General features: G+C 45.8%; 1 protein-coding gene across 1 annotated transcript in view; it reads right to left on the reverse strand.

Annotated features, from left to right (window-relative positions):
* The window catches only part of samd13 (sterile alpha motif domain containing 13), a 78,206-nt gene that overhangs the window by 13,103 nt on the left and 45,111 nt on the right, over positions 1–19,992 (reverse strand). Inside the window, exons 4-7 of the mRNA XM_059983746.1 lie at positions 19,366–19,460; positions 14,163–14,244; positions 11,452–11,545; positions 7,393–7,501 (exon numbers count right to left, since the gene is read on the reverse strand). Of these exons, the coding sequence (XP_059839729.1) occupies positions 7,393–7,501; positions 11,452–11,545; positions 14,163–14,244; positions 19,366–19,460 (380 nt within the window). The remainder of the gene's footprint in view (positions 1–7,392; positions 7,502–11,451; positions 11,546–14,162; positions 14,245–19,365; positions 19,461–19,992) is intronic.

Below are 19,992 nucleotides of genomic sequence, written 5' to 3' on the forward strand. Positions count from 1 at the left end.
GAAGGAAATTAATCCTCCCACTGTATTTAATTGGTTCTCTCAAACTATGTTATGTTTAAATTTAGAAAAAATTAGAAGTGGTGTATTTGATACTTCTATTAAATTTGAAAAGATATGGAGACCATTTATTCAATATTTTCATATGATGTAATATGACCCCGTTCCAAGTTCATTTGACTTTCCAGCTTTTAGCTTATGTATGTTGAGAGGATCAGAGTTGGCAACATTGATGATTATGTATTCTTGTCAGATATTAAAAACAGACCTTTTTTTTCTCTTCTAGTTTTTTTTTTCTTCCTTTCTTTGTCTCTTTTTTCTTCTTTATTAGTTATTAGATTAGTAGGGTAGTTAATTTTGCATTATATATATATTTTTTCTTTTTTCTGTTTTTTTTATATCATGTATTACGAAATATCTAACTTACCATGTTCATACATATACTGTATGGTTCATGTTTTGGTAAACTCATTTATACTGTAACTATTGCTTATGTATTTTTTCATCTGTAATGGGAATTTGTATGTTTGTAATTTCTTTATTAATATATCATTTGTATTTTGTTCATATTATTAATAATAATAAAAAGATTGAGAAAGAAAGGAAGTGCGCCACGGTGAGAGGGCTCGTGCATACCTAGTTAAGTATTTTTATGCTTCCTATTCTGTCCAAATGAACAAAGTATCATTACTGTCAGCGCAAAATTGGAACCTGCGACTTTCTGCCATACTGAGCCAATCCACAAAGCTTCTGGTACGGGTATCAGTGAATCAGGCCTGCAGCCCAACTTGTCCAAGATTCCCATCTAAGCCAGCTGCACCTGCTGGCGTTTCACCCATATCCCGCGAAACCAGGGGTTCCTAATCCGGGTTTAATGATATTAAAAAAGGTTGGGATCCCCTGCTGCTCTAAACCCTTCCTATCCACACACCTGTCCAAATACCCTTCAAATGTCGTTAATGTGCCTGCCTCAACCACTTCCTCTGGCAGCTCATCTGATATAGGGTTCACCTTCTGAGTGAAAAAGCTGCTGTAATGTTCTACATTCTGTGTTCTAAGTTTTATATCACAGAATCATAGAGCACTACTGCACAGAAACAGGCCTTTCGGCCCATTTAGTCCATGCTGAACTGTTATTCTGTCTAGTCCCATCTACTCGCACCTGGGCTGCAGCCCCTAAACTCCGTGTAACTATCAAACGCCTCTTAAATGTTGAAATCGAAGCTGCATCCACCCTTCCGCTGGCAGCTCGCTCCACACCCTCACCTCCCTCTGAGTGAAGTTCCCACTCATGTTCCCCTTAAACATCTCACTTTTCACCCTTAACCCATGACCTCTAGTTCTAGTCTCACCCATCCTCAGCAGAAAAAACCTGCTTGCATTTACCCTATCTATACCAATCAAGTCTCCTCTCATTCTCCCACGCTCCAGGGAATAAAGTCCTAACCTGTCCACCCTTTGAGAAAAGAGCATGGCTTCTGGTCAAGGTGGCACCTGTGTACAACATTCCTTTGGTCGACTTTTTCTGGCTAGGTCACGAAACCATCTTTTTCCACTTCTTTTATGTCCTTTACATCTGTTTCTCATCTTGAATGTGACCCTGGGACTGTTGGAGCCTGTGTTTTGCAATTTGGAGGTCGTTTGGGTGCTCTAGCAATCTGCAGTCTCTGAGACGGTTCTGGGAGGCAGAGGGAATGGGAGCAAACTTCGTGGCGAGACGGTTTCAGGACAACGCACGAGCCGATGTTTGACCCCCCATTTCACCGATTAAGGGAGAGCGAAACGTCAAGCCAATTGCAGGAGTTTGGAGATCGTTTGGGTGCTGCAGCGCACTGCAGTCTCACCGAGGCTTCCGGGAAACAGAGGCAGAGTGTGCGCGAACCTCGTGGCGAGAAGGCAGCGAGCCGATGCTTAGCTCCACTTCGCTGATTATACTTTCCATTGATTGCCGAGCAACGCACAGGCTGAGAGCTGGCTGTTTAACTTCTGGACAGTTGCTCGGCACCGCAGAGGGGAGAGAGAGCCTGTGCTGTGCCCGGAGAGTGTTACCCAGGTTTTTTCAGTGTCTTGGACTATAGACTCTATTTTTCAGACTTATAGCTTTCATATTCTGTGTTTTTCACCCAATCTTCTCATTTATTTTGTGCAGGGGGAAGGATTGGGCGGGGGGGGGGGTGTTGATATGACTGTTTCAATTTTTTTTATGCAGGCAGGGGTATGGATTTTGGGTTCAATGTGTCTGATCTGTTCTATTGTTTTTTTTGTGTGGGAGGAGGGATCTGGAGGTTGATCATGTCTGTTCCATTTTTGTTCATTCTTTTGGGGGGAAGGTGGGATTTGGGGGTTGATGTGCTGCCTTTCTTTTTTTTTTCTTGGTGTCATGGCGGAGAATTGAAGAATTTCAAGTTGTATACTTTGATAATAAATTAACCTTTGAACCTTTCCCTATAACTCAGGTCCTCAAGTCCTGGTAACATCCTTGTAAATTTTCTCTGCACTCTTTCAACCTTATTTACATCTTTCCTGCAGGCAGGTGACAAAACTGCACACAATAGGCCTCACATCTTGTATTTCCATTTCATCATAACACCCGAACTGCTATACTCAATACACTGATTAATGAAAGCCAATGTGGCAAAATGGCCGAATCTACCGCTAATGCCACCTTCAATGAATTATGGACTTGTAATGCCAGATCCCTCTGTCCCATGACACTCCTCAGCGTCCTACCGTTCACCATGTAGGATCTAGCCTAGATGGTCCTACCGAAGTGCAACTGAAACACTTTGCACTAGTCTGCATTAAATTCCATTTGCCATTTTTCGGCCTGTTTTTCCAGCAGATCCAGATCCTGCTGCAAGCTCAGATACTTTTCACTGCTGTCCACTACGTCCCCAATGTGGCTCATTCCTCCCAATCTCCTCAGCTCCGGAATAATTACGGATGTATAATAAAAGCTGACATTGTTAGAAATATCCGCACATCCTTGAATGAATAAAGAGAACCAGTGCCACTGGTACACAGTGAGACTGGGTACGTGACCTGTGAAAGCCTTAACATCAGACCGGCTTTAACAGAAAGTCTCCCGTGAGGACCTGATCTACAGCGAAGTTCTGATAAAACACAGACCTGCCTCTGACGCTGGTCTGCTGCCTGACATGCTGAGTTCCTCCAGTGTGTTTTAGACGTAACACACAGGAGCAGAATTAACCCATTTGGTCAATCAAGTCCGCTCCACCGTTCCACTATGGCTGATTTATTATCCCTTTCAACCCCATTCTCCTGCCTTGTCCCCATAACCTTTGACACCCTCTCTAATAAAGAACCTATCAACCTCCACCTAAAATATTTCCAATGACTTGGCCTGCAAAGCTGTCTGTGCCAATGAATTCCACAGATTCACCATCCTCTGGTTAAAGAAATTGTTTCTCATCTCTGTTCTAAATGGATGTCCCTCTATTCTGAGGCTGTGCCTGCTGCTCCGAGACTCTCCCATCATAGGAAACATCCTTTCCACATCCACTCTATGTAGGCCTTTCACCATTCGACAGGTTTCAATGAGATGCCCCTCACTCTTCTGAACTCCAGTAAGGATGGCCCACAGCCATCAAATGCTCATATGTTAACCCTTTCATTCCTGGGATCAATCTCATGAACTTCCTCTGGACCCTCTCCAATGCCAGCAAATCTTTTCTTAGATAAGGAGCCCAAAACTGCGCTCAATATTCCGACTGTAATCTCACCAATGCCTCATAAAGCCTCAACATTATAATCTTACTTTTATATTTTAGTCCCCTTGAAATAAACGCTAACATTGTATTTGCGTTCCTTACCAACAATTTTTTTTTTCTTCTTTTTCAATCTTTTTATTGATTTTCACATGTACACAAAACATAACATAATAATAAGTAAATTATGAATACAATAGACTTGAAATCACATTGATAATAAGATAACAATATCCTATTAAACATCAACAGAAGAAAATACCTTAATCAATCAAGTCCATATGATTATATATGAAAAAAAAACAAAAATAACCATTAAAAAAGAAAAAAAAAATTGAAAATATGTGAAAAAAAGTATATATTAAGAAAAATAAAACTCTAAAACTAAACTAACATGGGCAATAATAATAGTTTACAAGTATATGATAGTGTCAACCAACTCCGGAACTCCATACCTGAACATTAATAAGCAGAAAGAAGGTCTGGAAAAGGCCAAATTAATTCATATGAAAATGTCGAATAAACGGTCTCCAAGTTTCTTCAAATTTAATTGATGAGTCAAAAATAGTGCTTCTAATTTTTTCCAGGCTCAGATAAGAAATAGTTTGAGAAAGCCATTGAAACGTGGTAGGAGGATTTACTTCTTTCCAATTTTGTAATATAGACCTTCTGGCCATTAATGTTACAAAAGCAATCATTCGTCTAATTGAAGGGGAAAACTGATTACCATCTTCATTTGGTATGCCAAAAATTGCAGTAATAAAATGAGGTTGTAAATCTATATTCCAAATTGAGGAAATAGTAGTAAATATGTCCTTCCAGTAATTATGTAAAGTGGGACATGACCAGAACATATGGGTCAATGAGGCCACTTCTGAATGACATCTGTCACATTGAGGGTTAATATGAGAATAGAATCGAGCAAGTTTATCTTTAGACATATGAGCTCTATGTACAATTTTAAATTGTATTAAAGCATGTTTAGCACATATAGAAGAAGAATTAACCATTTGCAAAATTTTTTCCCATTTATCTGTTGATATATTATATCGAAGTTCTTTTTCCCATTCTTGTTTAATTCTAACTGATATTTCTGGTTGTATCTTCATAATCCTATTATAAATAAAAGCTACTAATCCCTTCTGACAAGGATTTAAGGTAAAAATCAAATCTGTAAAGTCCACCAAAGTTGAATTAGGAAAAGATGGTAAAACTTTATGTAAGAAATTTCTAATTTGTAAATATGCGTTCCTTACCAACAATTAACCTTGCAAATAACCTTCAGGGAATCCTACATGAGGAATCCCAAGATCCTTTGCACCTCCAGGTTTTCAGTTTTCTCCCATATTAGAAAATAGTCTATGCTTTTATTCCTCATGAACACACACCTCCCCGCACGGTATTCCACCTGCCACTTCCCCTTGAGGAATCCATGCTATTGCCTATTCTATCTTGGGCCTCCAAGCACCTCAAAAACTCATCCTCAATCGTAGACTCCAACATCTTTCCAACCCCCGAAGTCAGGCTAACTGACCATCTCTTCTTGTGTCTTCCTTTTTGTGTGTGTTGCTCTAGATTTCCCAGACTCCTGGATGTTCTTCCCACCTGAACTTCAGTTTATTTCGTTTGCAAAGCTGTTACACAGGGGTAGAATAACTTTTTCCAGAGAATATGGTGAGTTTATCAGGTTTACAGGAATCAAGCTCCTGCTAGGTTTAAAGGGAGCGGGAGACAGGGTCCCTGAGGGTTTAAAGGGAGCGGGAGACAGGGTCCCTGAGGGATTAAAGGGAGCGGGAGACAGGGTCCCTGAGGGATTAAAGGGAGCGGGAGACAGGGTCCCTGAGGGTTTAAAGGGAGCGGGAGACAGGGTCCCTGAGGGTTTAGAGGGAGCGGGAGACAGGGTCCCTGAAGGTTTAAAAGGAGCAGGAGACAGGGTCGCGGAGGGTTTAAAAGGGAGCGGGAGACAGGGTCGCGGAGGGTTTAAAAGGGAGTGGGAGACAGGGTCCCTGAGGGTTTAGAGGGAGCGGGAGACAGGGTCGCGGAGGGTTTAAAAGGGAGCGGGAGACAGGGTCGCGGAGGGTTTAAAAGGGAGCGGGAGACAGGGTCGCGGAGGGTTTAAAAGGGAGCGGGAGACAGGGTCGCGGAGGGTTTAAAAGGGAGCGGGAGACAGGGTCGCGGAGGGTTTAAAAGGGAGCGGGAGACAGGGTCGCGGAGGGTTTAAAGGGAGCGGGAGACAGGGTCCCTGAGGGTTTAAAGGGAGCAGGAGACAGGGTCCCTGAGGGTTTAAAGGGAGCGGGAGACAGGGTCCCTGAGGGTTTAAAGGGAGCGGGAGACAGGGTCCCTGAGGGTTTAAAGGGAGCGGGAGACAGGGTCCCTGAGGGTTTAGAGCGGGAGACAGGGTCCCTGAGGGTTTAGAGGGAGCGGGAGACAGGGTCCCTGAGGGTTTAGAGGGAGCGGGAGACAGGGTCTCTGAGGGTTTAGAGGGAGCGGGAGACAGGGTCCCTGAGGGTTTAGAGGGAGCGGGAGACAGGGTCCCTGAGGGATTAAAGGGAGCGGGAGACAGGGTCCCTGAGGGATTAAAGGGAGCGGGAGACAGGGTCCCTGAGGGATTAAAGGGAGCGGGAGACAGGGTCCCTGAGGGTTTAGAGGGAGCGGGAGACAGGGGCCCTGAGGGTTTAAAGGGAGCGGGAGACAGGGCCCCTGAGGGTTTAAAGGGAGCGGGAGACAGGGCCCCTGAGGGTTTAAAGGGAGCGGGAGACAGGGTCCCTGAAGGTTTAAAGGGAGCGGGAGACAGGGTCCCTGAGGGTTTAAAGGCAGCGGGAGACAGGGTCCCTGAGGGTTTAGAGGGAGCGGGAGACAGGGTCCCTGAGGGTTTAGAGGGAGCGGGAGACAGGGTCCCTGAGGGATTAAAGGGAGCGGGAGACAGGGTCCCTGAGGGTTTAGAGGGAGCGGGAGACAGGGTCCCTGAGGGTTTAGAGGGAGCGGGAGACAGGGTCCCTGAGGGTTTAGAGGGAGCGGGAGACAGGGTCCCTGAGGGTTTAGAGGGAGCGGGAGACAGGGTCCCTGAGGGTTTAGAGGGAGCGGGAGACAGGGTCCCTGAGGTTTAAAGGGAGCGGGAGACAGGGTCCCTGAGGGTTTAAAGGGAGCGGGAGACAGGGTCCCTGAGGGTTTAGAGGGAGCGGGAGACAGGGTCCCTGAGGTTTAAAGGGAGCGGGAGACAGGGTCCCTGAGGGTTTAAAGGGAGCGGGAGACAGGGTCCCTGAGGGTTTAAAGGGAGCGGGAGACAGGGTCCCTGAGGGTTTAAAGGGAGCGGGAGACAGGGTCCCTAAGGGTTTTAAACGGATTTTGGAAATTAGATCCCGGTGGTTTAAAGGGAGCAGGGAATGAGGTCCCGGTGGTTTAAAGGGAGTGGGAAATGGTGTCCTGGTGAATATAAAGGAAGCACAGGAACGAGCTTCCTGTCAAATTCCAAACCACTTTGGAATTGGAACAATGGGATTATCAGATGGAGATGGGGTTTGCCGAAAACTAAAACGATGCAGAGGGGCCATCTTGTGGAAAGAAGAGAGGATGCCTCACTCTACAATAGGAGGAAGACCAACTGAATAATTAAGCTGCTGAGGTTCGCAAGGCACCCACCACCTCCGAGGACCCTCCATGGACCCACCTGTTCCTGAAATGCTCCAGCCTGGTCCTCGAAGCCAGCTTTCTTGAAGTAGTTGAAAACGTCTAGGATCGTCCACTCCACTGGATCTAGCCGAGTGTTTTCCGTTGGACTAGGAAGACGGACACAATTCAAACAATCAGCCTGGATCTCTCAACTGCACCAGACAGCTAAACCAACCGTAAAAAATGAATCGGAACACGAAGATGAATGAGAGACAGGTGAACTGCAAGGGAAGGACTCTAACATCAGGGACATTTACAAAAGGCGATTTACAGGAAGGTGATCAGCCCTTTGCTCAGTTCAGTCTGCGTCCCCAGTGGAATTCTCTTTATGCAGGGGTGCTTCCCCTGTACACTGAGGACCCGGGGCAGTCCTGTATAACAGATTGCTGAGCAGGTTCACTGACTCCACGTCCAGCTGTCCATTCTGCAGGCGGGAGGAGTCAGTGTACCACGCGTACATGGAATGCGAGGGTCTTTTGAGTTTCTCAGGGTGCTGCTGCAGTTCCGGCTGCACTTTAGTCCCACGCTCCTCATCTACGGGCACCCAGTTCGGAAGGGTCTCCTGGTGGGCTTGGTTTTGGGCCTGGCCAAGATGGCCATCCAAGGGTCTAGGCGGCAGAAGGTGGACGGCCATCTCCATCCTGGGCCAACTGCCTGCCCCTTTTCTGAGGATACGTCTGTGGCCGGCTGTCCTTGGAGAGGAAGCATGCAGTCGCGGTGGACACATTGGGGGATTTCCCTGAGCGGAGGTCCCACCGCGGTATGGACTGTTCTATAGATGGTAGCATTGCAACCGTATTGTAACTTGAGTGTAGCAACCATCTTGTAAATATTGCTGGTCTTGTGCTGTAAATACACTTCTATAGTTCTGATATATAAAGAGAAAGGACATACCGGCTGATGGAAGGTGACTTTGGGACTACCTTTCAACCATTGGTATGTACATCGGAGTGTTGGCGTGTGGCCAAGTGGTTAAGGCTTTGGACTGGCGATCTGAAGGTCACTGGTTCGAGCCTCAGCTGAGGCAGCGTGAGTGTCCTTGAGCAAGGCACTTAACCACACACTGCACGTTTATAGCCCAGTGGTGGTGGTTGGTGCAGTATGGACAAGACCATAAAACCGAGGTATGGAAACTACACAGCGGCAGACAGGTAGTCCAATCTGCGCTACACATCACATCTCATGATAGGGGAATCTAGACTCAATAGAAGGATGCTCACTTAGATCAGAGGTGAGGGATTTCCTTAGTGAGAGGGTGGTGAATCTATGGAATTTGCTCCCATGGGCGGCTGTGGGACCCAAGTCGCTGGATATATTTAAAGTGGAGTTTGATCAGTTCCTGTTTAGCAAGGGCATCGAAGGTTATGGGGAGAAGACATTCAATGGGCTGAATGGCCCGATTCTGCTCCATGTCTTCTGCACAAGGTAACGAAAGCTGTGTGCTAAGCTATACAGTCAAAGGAATGCAGAGACAGGCCCTTTGACCAAAAATGATGGATTCCAGAACAAATTCAAAGGGCCGACTGGCCTAATTATGTTCCTGTGTCTTATGTACATTGAAGCACACATACAGTGAAATGCATTCTTTGCATCAACAACCAACACTGTCCAAGGGTGTGCTGGGGGCAGCCCACAAGTTTCACCGCACTTCCGACACCAACGCAGCATGCCCTCAACTCACCAACACTAACCTGTCCACCTTTGGAGGTCAAGTGTCAGCCTATGGCATCACACTTGAATTTAAACAGACAGTGTGGATTTTTGTCAATCATCCGAGTGCTATGTTCAGAAGGAAATGGCGTCTCCACTTGGGAAGAAAGATGGTACAGGGTTATGGGCTGGGACTCCGGGCTGGAAAACACACAGGTGTGGGAGAGCTCCTTCCACCCTTGAAAGGCGATGGTGTTCAATGCCTTAAGGAATTTCCTCACCTACTTACAAAAGAACATAAGAAATAGGAGCAGGAATAGGCTATCTGGCTTGACAAGCCTGCTCTGCCATTCAATAAAATCATGGCTGATCTGACCATGGACATCTCCACCTAACTGTCTTTCTTCCATTAATTCCCCTACTATACAAAAATCTATCCAATCTTATCTTAAATATATTTACTGAGGTAGCCTCCACTGCTTCATTGGGCAGAGAATTCCACATATTCACCACTCTGGGAAAAGCAGTTCCTCCTCCTAAATCTACTCCCTGAACCTTGCTCCCTAGTTCTAGTCTCACCTACCAGTGGAAACAACTTTCCTGCCTCTATCTTATTTTTCCCTTTCATAATTTAAGATTTTGTAAACTTAATTTCTATAAGATCTCCCCTCATTCTTCTGAATTCCAGCAAGTGCAGTCCCAGGTGATTCAATCTCTCCTCATAGTCTAACCCTTTCCCCTCTGGAATCAACCTGGTGAATCTCCTCTGCATTGCCTCTGAAGCCAGTATACCCTTCCTCAATTAAGGAGACCAGAAAATGCCCACAGTACACCAGGTGCGGCCTCACCAGTACCCTGTACAGTTGCAGCATAACCTCCCTGCTCTTAAATTCAATCCCTCTAGCAATGAAGACCAACATTCCATTTGCCTTCTTGATCGCCTGCTGCACCTGCAAACCAACCTTTTGTGATTCAAGCACAAGCACTCCCAAGTCCCTCTGCACTGCAGCGTGCTGCAGTTTTTTACCATTTAAATAATAATCTGCTCTTTCATTTTTCCTTCCAAAGTGGATGATCAACGTATTCCATCTGCTCTCTCACTTAACCTATGGATATCTCTCTGCAGGCTCTCTGTATCTTCTGCACAATTTGCTTTTCCGCTCAATTTAGTATCATCAGCAAACTTAGATACACTGCACTCGGTCCCCTCTTCCAGATCGTTAATGTATGTTGTGAACAGTCGTGGGCCCAGCGCTGACCCCTGCGACACACCACTCACCACTGATTGCCAACCAGAGTAACACCCGTGTATCCCCACTCTCTGCTTTCTATTAGTTAACCAATCCTCTGTCCATGCTAATACATCATCCCTTATCTTTACACTTTTCTTATGCATAACTCTTTTATGTGGCACCTTATCAAACGCCTTCTGGAAAGCCAATTAATAATGTCCATCTGTTCCCCTCTATCCACTGTGCTCATTATATCCTCAAAGAACTCCAGTAAGTTTGCCAAACAGGAGCTGCCTTTGCTGAATCCATGCTGCGTCTGCCTGATGGATCCATTTCTTTCCAGATGCCTCGCTATTTCTTCTTTAATGATAGATTCAAGCATTTTCCCAACTACAGATGTTAAACAAATGGCCTTTTGCCTACATCTTTTTTTGAACAATGGCATGACATTCACGGTCTTACAATCCGCTGGGACCTGCCCAGAGTCCAGAGAATTTTGGTAAATTATCACCAAAGTCTCTGCTATAACCTCTGCCATTTCTTTCAGTACCCTGGGATGCATTCCATCAGGACCAGGGGACTTATCTATCTTCAGGCCCACAAGTTTGTTCAGCACTGCCTCTTCAGTGGTATCTATTGTATTGAGGTCCTTACCTCCCATCACATCCATAACATCTCTCTTTGGCATGTTAATCACGTCCTCCACTGCGAAGCCTGACACTTCTGTATTTGAGACTCTTAGATACAGTAGATGAGCTTTATTTGTCACATGAACACCAAAACACAGTGAAATGAGTTGCTTGCGTCAAGCACCAACACAGCCCAATGATGTACTGGGGGGGGGGGGGGGGGCAGCACACAAATGTCACAATGTTTCTGCTATCAAAACAGCATGCCCACAACATAGTAACCCTCTGTCTTTTGGACTGTGGGAGGAAACCCAAACAGTCATGGGGAGAACGTACAAACTCCTTACAGATGGCGGCATGAACTGAACCCCACCACCGACCACTGATGCTGCAAAATGATGTGCTAACCGCTATGGTACTGTGCCACCCCCTCTACGTCATCATCCAAAGTATTTTCCTCAGTGAGCATCGGGTGGACACCGGACAGCAGAGGCCGGGAACGATTAGCCAAGAGCTCCCAAGCAAGAAGGGGAAATTGACACTCACCTCTCAGTGCCCAAGGAGCTGGTCTCAAACGTCTTCATCTCGACGGGAGACGCCGACGGCGTTGGGAGGCATGAGGCACCTCGGACTTCCAGAACTGGGAGAAGGGAAGAGGTGCAAGCAATCAGAATGAAGAACGGTACAGTGCAATTACAGAGAAGGCATGACAGCTGCTGTACTTCATTAGGAGTTTGAGCATATTTGGTTGTCTGCAAAGACACTCGCAAATTTCTACAGATATATCATGGAGAAGTTTCTAACTGGCTGCATCACTGCCTGGTTTGGAGTGGGCCACTGCACAGGATCGAAATAAGCTGCAGAATGTTGTGAACTCAGTCACCTCCATCATGGGCACTGGCCTCCCCAGCATCCAGGACAGCTTCAAGGCACAATGCCTCAAAAAAGGTGGCATCCATCATTAAGGACCCCCCATCACCCAGAATATGCCTGCTCATTGCTACCAAGGAGGAGATACAGAAGCCTGAAGGCACACACTCAAAGATTCAGAAACAGCTTCTTCCCCTCTGCCGGCTTTTGAATGGACATCGAACCCATGAACACTAGCTATTTTTTTTTTTCTTTTTACACTACTTATTTAACTTTTTACTGTAGTTCAGTTTTTTTATTATGTATTTCACTGTACTGCTGCCACAAAGACAAGTTTAACGACATATGCCGGTGATATTGAACCTGATTCAGATACATGCATGCACGTACGTACACACAGGCACCAGAGGTGGTGATGGGAAATTGACAAAAGGACATGGTACTCACGGCGTCTTTAAAGAACAACGCAATACCAGTGTCACTGTCTGGAAACCTTCTTGTGGTTCTTATGCGTTCACGAGAAGACACTACATTAATACACACAGTCATGTGCAAGTCTTGGACATGTACAGTATATAGCTAGGCTGCCCAAGACTTTCCCACAGTACCGTATTTCTCAACATGAATCTGAGAGTGAGCATGTAAATATGGCAGGAGCAAGGGATGTTGGGAATGGCTGGGGTGAAGCACCATGGGAGGGGTGTGGGACAGGTGGCAGAGAAGGAGTGCCGGGCCAGGGGTGGTGTGAGCGCAGACACAACCAGCCCTGAGATGCAAGATCATACGATTCCAAACAATTGGTTTATTGATCATTATGGACTGTTTCTATGGTGCTTCCCACTTCCTCCCCTCTCCCTGCCCCCTTCCCAGTCTCAGTCTACAGTAGAGACCCACATCAGAATCAGGTTTATCATCACTCACATGTGTCATGAAATTTGTTTCTTTTTGTGGCAGAAGTACAGTGCAATACATAAAATTACTACAACACCGTGCAAGATTCAAGATTGTTAAATGACATTTCCAGTAGACTTAATGTAAAGGAAAACAAAATAATTGTTACTCCAGATCTGACGCAGCACAAAAAGGACACAATAAATATGAATACATAAGATAGCTCATATACGTAGATTTTCTGTAAAGTGACACTGGACACAGGAGTGTCTGTACATAAGGTGGCTGACAGGAAGTGATAGAGTAGTGGTGGTTGGGGGTGTGAAGGGGTGGGTCAGTGGGTGGAGGTGTTGCATCAGCCTTACTGCTTGGGGAAAGTAATTGTTTTTGTGTCTAGTGTTCCTGGTGTGGATGTTGCGTCGCCTCCTCCCCGATGGGAGTGGGACACAGTCCATGAGCAGGGTGGGTGGGATCCTTTGTGATGTTTTTATATACTGAACAGCATATACATTCTATGTACATCTAAAAATATGGAGAGCAAATCATTAATATGATGTAAATCTTGTAGATGGTGGAAAGGCTTTGAGAGCCAGAAGGGAGGTCAATCACTTCAGGATGCCTAGTCTCTGTCCAGTTTGTGTAGCCACGTCAGTTATGTGGTTGATCTAGTTAAATTTCTGTTTGTTGGTGACTCTCGGGATATTGATGGCAGGTACCTTTTAACTAAAATTAACTATAGCACCAACAATACAGAGAACATTTTATAATTAATGAAAAAAGGTAATTTAAAGCATACAGAATCTCAGAAACAAATTAAGCCTCTAAATTCGATCACAGGATTATGTAATTAAAAATTCCAAAAACTGTACCAACATATTTAAACATACAAAAACTTTCTGCATACAGCTCTGGTCACTCCACTATTGGAAGGATGTGAAGGCTTTGGAGAGGGTGCAGAAGTTTTCCAGGAAGCTGCCTGGATTAGAGGACACACACTATAACGAGAGATGTTTACTCTGGAGCGGCTGATGGAGGTTTAAAGATTATGAGAGGCATAGATAGCGCAGACAGACAGTATCTTTTTCTCAGGGTTGAAATGTCAAATACCAGAGGGTGTGTATTTAAGGTGAGGGGGTAATTTCAAAGGAAGTGTGAGGGGCAAGTATTTTTTCCCCCCACACAGAGTGGTGGGTGCCTGGAGTACACTGCCTGGGTGGTGGCAGAGACGAATACATTAGAGATGTTTTAGACAGACACATGAATGTGAGGAAAATGGAAGGATATGGACCTTGTGTAGACAGATGAGGTTAGCTTAGGCAGCCATTTGAATGCTAACTGAATTGGTTCAGCTCAACATTGTGGATGCAGTTACAGGGAGGATGCGCAAACTTCACACAGACAGTGCCTGAGATCGGGATCAAACTCAGGTCCCTGGAGCTGTGATTGTAGCTGCACTACCCACTGCGCCAGGATCAGCAACAAGAGGGAAGCTTTACCTGCAGAGTTTCCTGAAGGGTCTTGGGTATGACCATTCAAGCCACGAGACTTCTTGTAGTCTTCACAATTCAAGAGTTCTGACTGAAACAGAAAAGGCATGGGGCAAAATCAGAGTGACACTCACAGAACGCTGTTGGAACTCAGCAAGTCAGACAGCACACAGCCAGGTATGAAAACGCCAATGCTCAGGAACAAAAAAGACTGCAGAAAGTTGTGGATACAGCCCAAGCTATCTCAGGCAAAGCCCACCCACCACTGAACACATTGACATGGAGCAATGCTACAAGTAGCAACCATCAAAGACCCCCAACCATCCCGGCCATGCCCTCTTCTCACTCCCACCATCAGGCAGGAAGCAGAGAATCCTCAGGTCCCACACCACCAGGTTCAGGAACAGTTAGTACCCCTCAACCATCAGGCTCCTGAACCAGTGTGGATAACTTCACTCCCCACAATGAGCCTCAGGTCCCACACCACCAGGTTCAGCAACATTCATTACCCCTCAATCATCAGACTCCTGAACCAGTGTGGATAACTTCACTCACCACAATGAGCCCCAGGTCCCACACCACCAGGTTCAGGAACATTCATTACCCCACAACCATCAGACTCCTGAACTAGCACAGATAACTTCACTCACCACAATGAGCCTCAGGTCCCACACCACCAGGTTCAGGAACATTCATTAACCATCAGACTCCTGAACTAGCATAGATAACTTCACTCACTACAACTCTGAACTGATTCCACAACACATTGATAAATTGTCGAGAACTCTACAACTCATGTTCTCAGCATCATTTTTACTTGTTTTGCACATTGGTCGTTTGTCACTCTTTGCCTGTTTATGCATAATTTTCATAGAATTATATTTTTTCTGTAAATGCAAGAAAATGAATCTCATGGCAAAAAAATGGGGATACACACATACTTTGAAAATAAACTTACTTGGGACATTGATATATGAAGGGGAATAAAAAGTCAACAAGACCCTTCTTCAGGGGAAATGTAGATGAGGTCACTGTTTTAGAAGCCTAAACATACAGAATTGATTTCTGATAAAACAGGGGTCCGTGGCTTAAAGATAGTTGGGAACCCGTGGTCTAAAGAGAGGCCTTTACCGCAGAGTACAACAGCCGATCAACAGAATTCAAGACCGACACACAAATAGCCATTTTATTTACCCAAACAACAAACATTGCTGGAAACACTTGGCAGGTCAGGAAGCAACTGTGGAGAGAGAGGAAAACGTTTTTTCCCTCTGGGCCAAATCATTCTTCAGAAATGAATGCCTTTATTCCATTAGATGAATCGCAAATTCTGGTCAGAGGAGGAAGGGTCTACAGTACTGTGGGGGGGGGCAATCTTCTGATCGAGGAAGTGGGTACAGATGTTGAGGAAAGTGGCGGTTTTAATGAAGGGATCTGGAATGTTAGAACACAGAAGTACAGCACAGGAACAGGCCATTCGGCCCACTACATCTATACTGTCAGATTAAGCTAATCCTATCTGCTTGAACATGATCTGTACCCATCTACTGTCTGCACGTTCACATGTCTAAACACCACATAAACACGGATATTTTATTTCATCATCACTACCTGCCGTGTTGTATGACGTGGGCAATCTTGGTCTTTCTATGACCATGATTGTTCTTGGGAAAATTTTCTACAGAAGTGGTTTGACTTTGTCTTCTTCTGGGCAGTGTCTTTACAAGACAGTGACCCCAGCCATTATCAATACTCTTCAGAGACTGTCTGCCTGGCATCACTGGTTACATAACCAGGACTTGTGATATGCACTAGCTGCTCGTACGACCATCCACCACCTGATCCCATGGCTTCATGTGACCCCGATCAGGGGGTTAAGTACAAGCCACACCTTGCCCAAGGGTGACCTGCAGGGAAGAAGCACCTTCACCTCCTTTGGTAAAGATATCTTCACCCCACAACCCTAATTTATTTTTATTTATTCAGTGATACAGCACAATAACAGCCCTTCTGGCCCAATGCACATCTTTGGACTATGGGAGGAAACCCACATAGTCACACAGAGGATACAAACTCCTTTCTGACAGGGTTGCCGGCACCATAAACTGTTGAGCTAACCACTACCCTACACCATTGTCTCTGCCTCTGGCACCATGTTCCAGGCACACAGATTCTCTGCCTAAGAAAACTTACCCTGCACATCTCTTTCAAATTTCTTCCCTCTCACCTTAAACTGGGGGGGTGGCACGGTAGCATAGTGGCTAGCACAACGCTTTGCAGTCAGTAGCGGCAAGTGGTGACCTGGGTTCAACTCCCACTGCAGTCTGGAAGGAGTTTGTCTGTTTGCCCTGTTGCCACGTGCGTTTCCTCTGGGTGCTCCGGTTTGCTTCTGCAGTCAAAAGATGCACTGGATGGCTGGTTAACTGGTCATTGTAAATTGTTATGTGATTACTCTAGGATTAAACTGGGGGATTACTGGGCAGTGCAGCTCGAAGGGCACGATGGGCCTGTGCCGCACTGTATCTCCATGAGTAAATAAACTATGTTATCCTGTATTTGACAAAAAGGCTCTGTCTGTCATATCTATACCCAGTCGGTGGAGATCAGCTATGGAGATTACATAAGCCAGTGTAGACGGTCTGTACACTTCTCGCTGTCTCAGTAAAGCAGCCAACATAATCAAAGACTGCACCCACCCAGGAAATACCCCCTCTCACTGGGTCGAAAGTAGAAGATAGAAAAGCCCGGAAGCTTGACCACCGGGCTCAGAGAGGTCCTGTCCCACCGTTGTAAGATTGCAAAACATTGTCCCAGTACAACAACCTGACAATCTACCATCATCATGCGTCTTATTGCCTGCCTGCATTCCCTTACACTCTCTCTGTAACAGGGTTTATTCTGCATTCTGTTATTGCTTTTCCATGTTCTACCTCAATACACCGTTGTAATGAATCAATCTGTAGGGGTGGCCAAGTTTTTCACTGGACCTCTATATATTTGACGCTAATAAACCAATATTGATTTATCTAAACCTGAGCACAAGTACCAACAGGCCCAAGAACAGCTTCTATCATACTGTCTTCAGACTCTTGGAGGGCCTCCGTTGGGCAGGATCCTGGCTGACTATGTGTCGATATGCAAGCCTGGGCACTATGATATGGAGAGAAAGCAGATGAATCCAAAGGAACAGCAGAGACTGATTCAGCTTGGGATCGCAGGACGTGCCAGGCAGTACTGAACCCAGTAGGATCGCCTTAGGGACACCAGCTCTGGGTTTTTCCCTCAGGTTTTACTCCTGAAGCCTTTCCCATGAGTGAGTAGAGCCTCAAGGCAGCGGAGGTTGTAGATCAGTCGTCCTTCTCCCAGATGAGCTGCCAAACATGACTGACCAGCCCCACCTGCATGAAATGACTGGCTTTAAGGTGACGGCGACCCGAATTTGCCCTTTTTCCTGTCAATAGAAATGGTTTTGCCAGGCTTAGTAGGTAACCCACACGTGAAGACAAGGAGCTGACACAGGTTATTTCAGATGCACACCATTGGGAGCATTTAACAGGTAGTGGGAGCTTATTCTCCATCCCCCCCTCACCACCCATCATGACAACTTTAAAACTCATAATTTTATACAGCTCTATTTAAGCATTTCTAAATGCCTCCAACTACGAAGGTTAAGAGCTGCATTTCACTGTCTGGAGTCAAATATAAGTCAGACTAGGTGAGGAGGGCAGAAAAAAGACAAAATGTACAGAAGCTGGAACTGTAGAGTGACACTCACAAACTACCAGAGGAACGCAGCAGGCCAGGCAGCATCAACGGAAAAGAGTACAGCTGACGTTTTGGGCCGAGACCCTTCATCAGGTCCAAGAGTCCTGAGGAGGGCAGATGTCCTTTCTCAAGAGCGGTGGACCAGGTGGTCACTGTCACCGGATTTACAACATGGAACAGTACTGCAGTGGCCATTCAGCCTACACTCTTGCACCAATCTCGCTACAAATTTAAACTAAATGTCCCCTTTCCATGTATCACCCACGTCCCTCCATATTCACCTGTCAGGCTAAAAGCCTCCCCCAAATTGCTGGCTTCCACTAGCATCCCCAGGTAGCCCATTCCGGGGACCTACCGCTTTTCATGCAAGAAACCTGACCATCACATCGCCTTTAAAATTCCCATCTAACCTTAAAAAATGCCCTCTGGTATTTGATGTTTCTATCCCTTGGGGAAACGATTCTGACCAGCTACCTTATCTATGCCTCTCAGAATTAAAAATAACCTTTATCATGTCTCCCTCCAGCCTCCAAACTCTTTAGGAGGGAGAACTGAATTTGATCAATGTGTACAAGAGAAGATGCACAGAGTGGACAGCCAGTCTTTTCCCTGGGTGGAAACAGCTATATTGAGAGAAGCATAACTTTAAGTTAATTAGATGAAGGTATAAGGGGGGGGGGGGATGTGATTATGTGGGCAATGGGAAAATAATCCTTTTGTGCTTCTTGATCTTGTCACTCGAGATTCAGTGTCAAGCAACCCTGCCTCTTTGATCTGGCCCACGCCTTCATTTACCGTGTCCAACGCTTGCCTTTATTGGGATCTTCCTCCTCCTGAAACAAGTCAACTCATCTGCGGGGGTGTGGCCAGGGTTAGTCGGCATGTGTAGGCCCTTGGACGTTAGGATGAGAGTTAAGGGTAGGGTTGGGAGTTTGTACACGTGGGGCAGTGGGAGACAGGGTCATGGAGTTTGGCGCCAGGAGGTATGTGGGGTTGTGGCGGATAGGGTTGCAAAGCCACTTTAATCAGGCCCATGCCTTTCGTTAAACTGGCCTGACAACACTTGGCTTAATTATCCGGTGTGCACCGGATCACATAATCAGTAACACAACCTGGGGTCTTTGGGTGTTTCAGATTTCAATCACTAGGCTCCCTCGCCTGGTCGACCCAACCCAGGCCTGGCTTGTGGACCATGGTAATGAAAGCAAATAAACAGTGGTGTACAGAAGAGCATCTTTGAATGCACAAGACATTGAAGCTTGAAGTGGGTGGGCTACAATCGCAGCAGACCACACCGGGTTCCACTCCTGTGCCTGATAGCGTGGCCACTGAGTGTACATTGTATGACAACCACCCAGGCTTGTCCAACCTTGAACTGACTGCTTTAATTTGTATTACCTGGCCATCATCACAACTGGAAAATTCACTATCTCGACATTGCCCTTACCGGCTCAGAGGTATGCGTGGGTTCAGGAGCCTTGGGAAAGTTGTCCACAGAGGAGTGTCCCACCGATTCCATCTCAGAGGCATCTTGCTCCAAATCTGGGGGAGAATTAAAAAGTTTGAACATTTTAAAAAGTGTCCACAAGATAGCATTTAACCATGGGCCGAAGAGTCTGTACTGTGCTGTAGTGTTCTATGGTCTATAATAAAACAGAGAAAAAAGAAACATAGAATTCTACCGCACATTACAGGCCCTTCAGCCCACAATGCTGTGCCGACCATGTAACTGACTCTAGAAACTGCCTAGGATTTGCCTGTTGCATTGCCCTCTATTTTTAACCTCCATGAATTTATCTAAGAGTCTCTTAAAAGACCCTATTGAACCTGCTTCCACCAGCGCCACTGGCAGTGCGTTCCATGAACTCACCACTCTGTGTGAAAAACTTAACGCTGACATCCCCTCGATGCTAATTTCCAAACATCTTAAAACTATGCCCCATTGCGTTACCCATTTCACCTCTGGGAAAAATCTTCTGGCTATCCACATGGTCAATGCCTCTCATCATCTATTCACCTCTATCAGGTCACCTCCCATCCTCCATCAATCCAAGGAGAAAAGTTCACCCAACCT

This window comes from Hypanus sabinus, chromosome 11 (assembly GCF_030144855.1).
Source record: "Hypanus sabinus isolate sHypSab1 chromosome 11, sHypSab1.hap1, whole genome shotgun sequence".
Taxonomy (NCBI): Eukaryota; Metazoa; Chordata; class Chondrichthyes; order Myliobatiformes; family Dasyatidae; genus Hypanus; species Hypanus sabinus.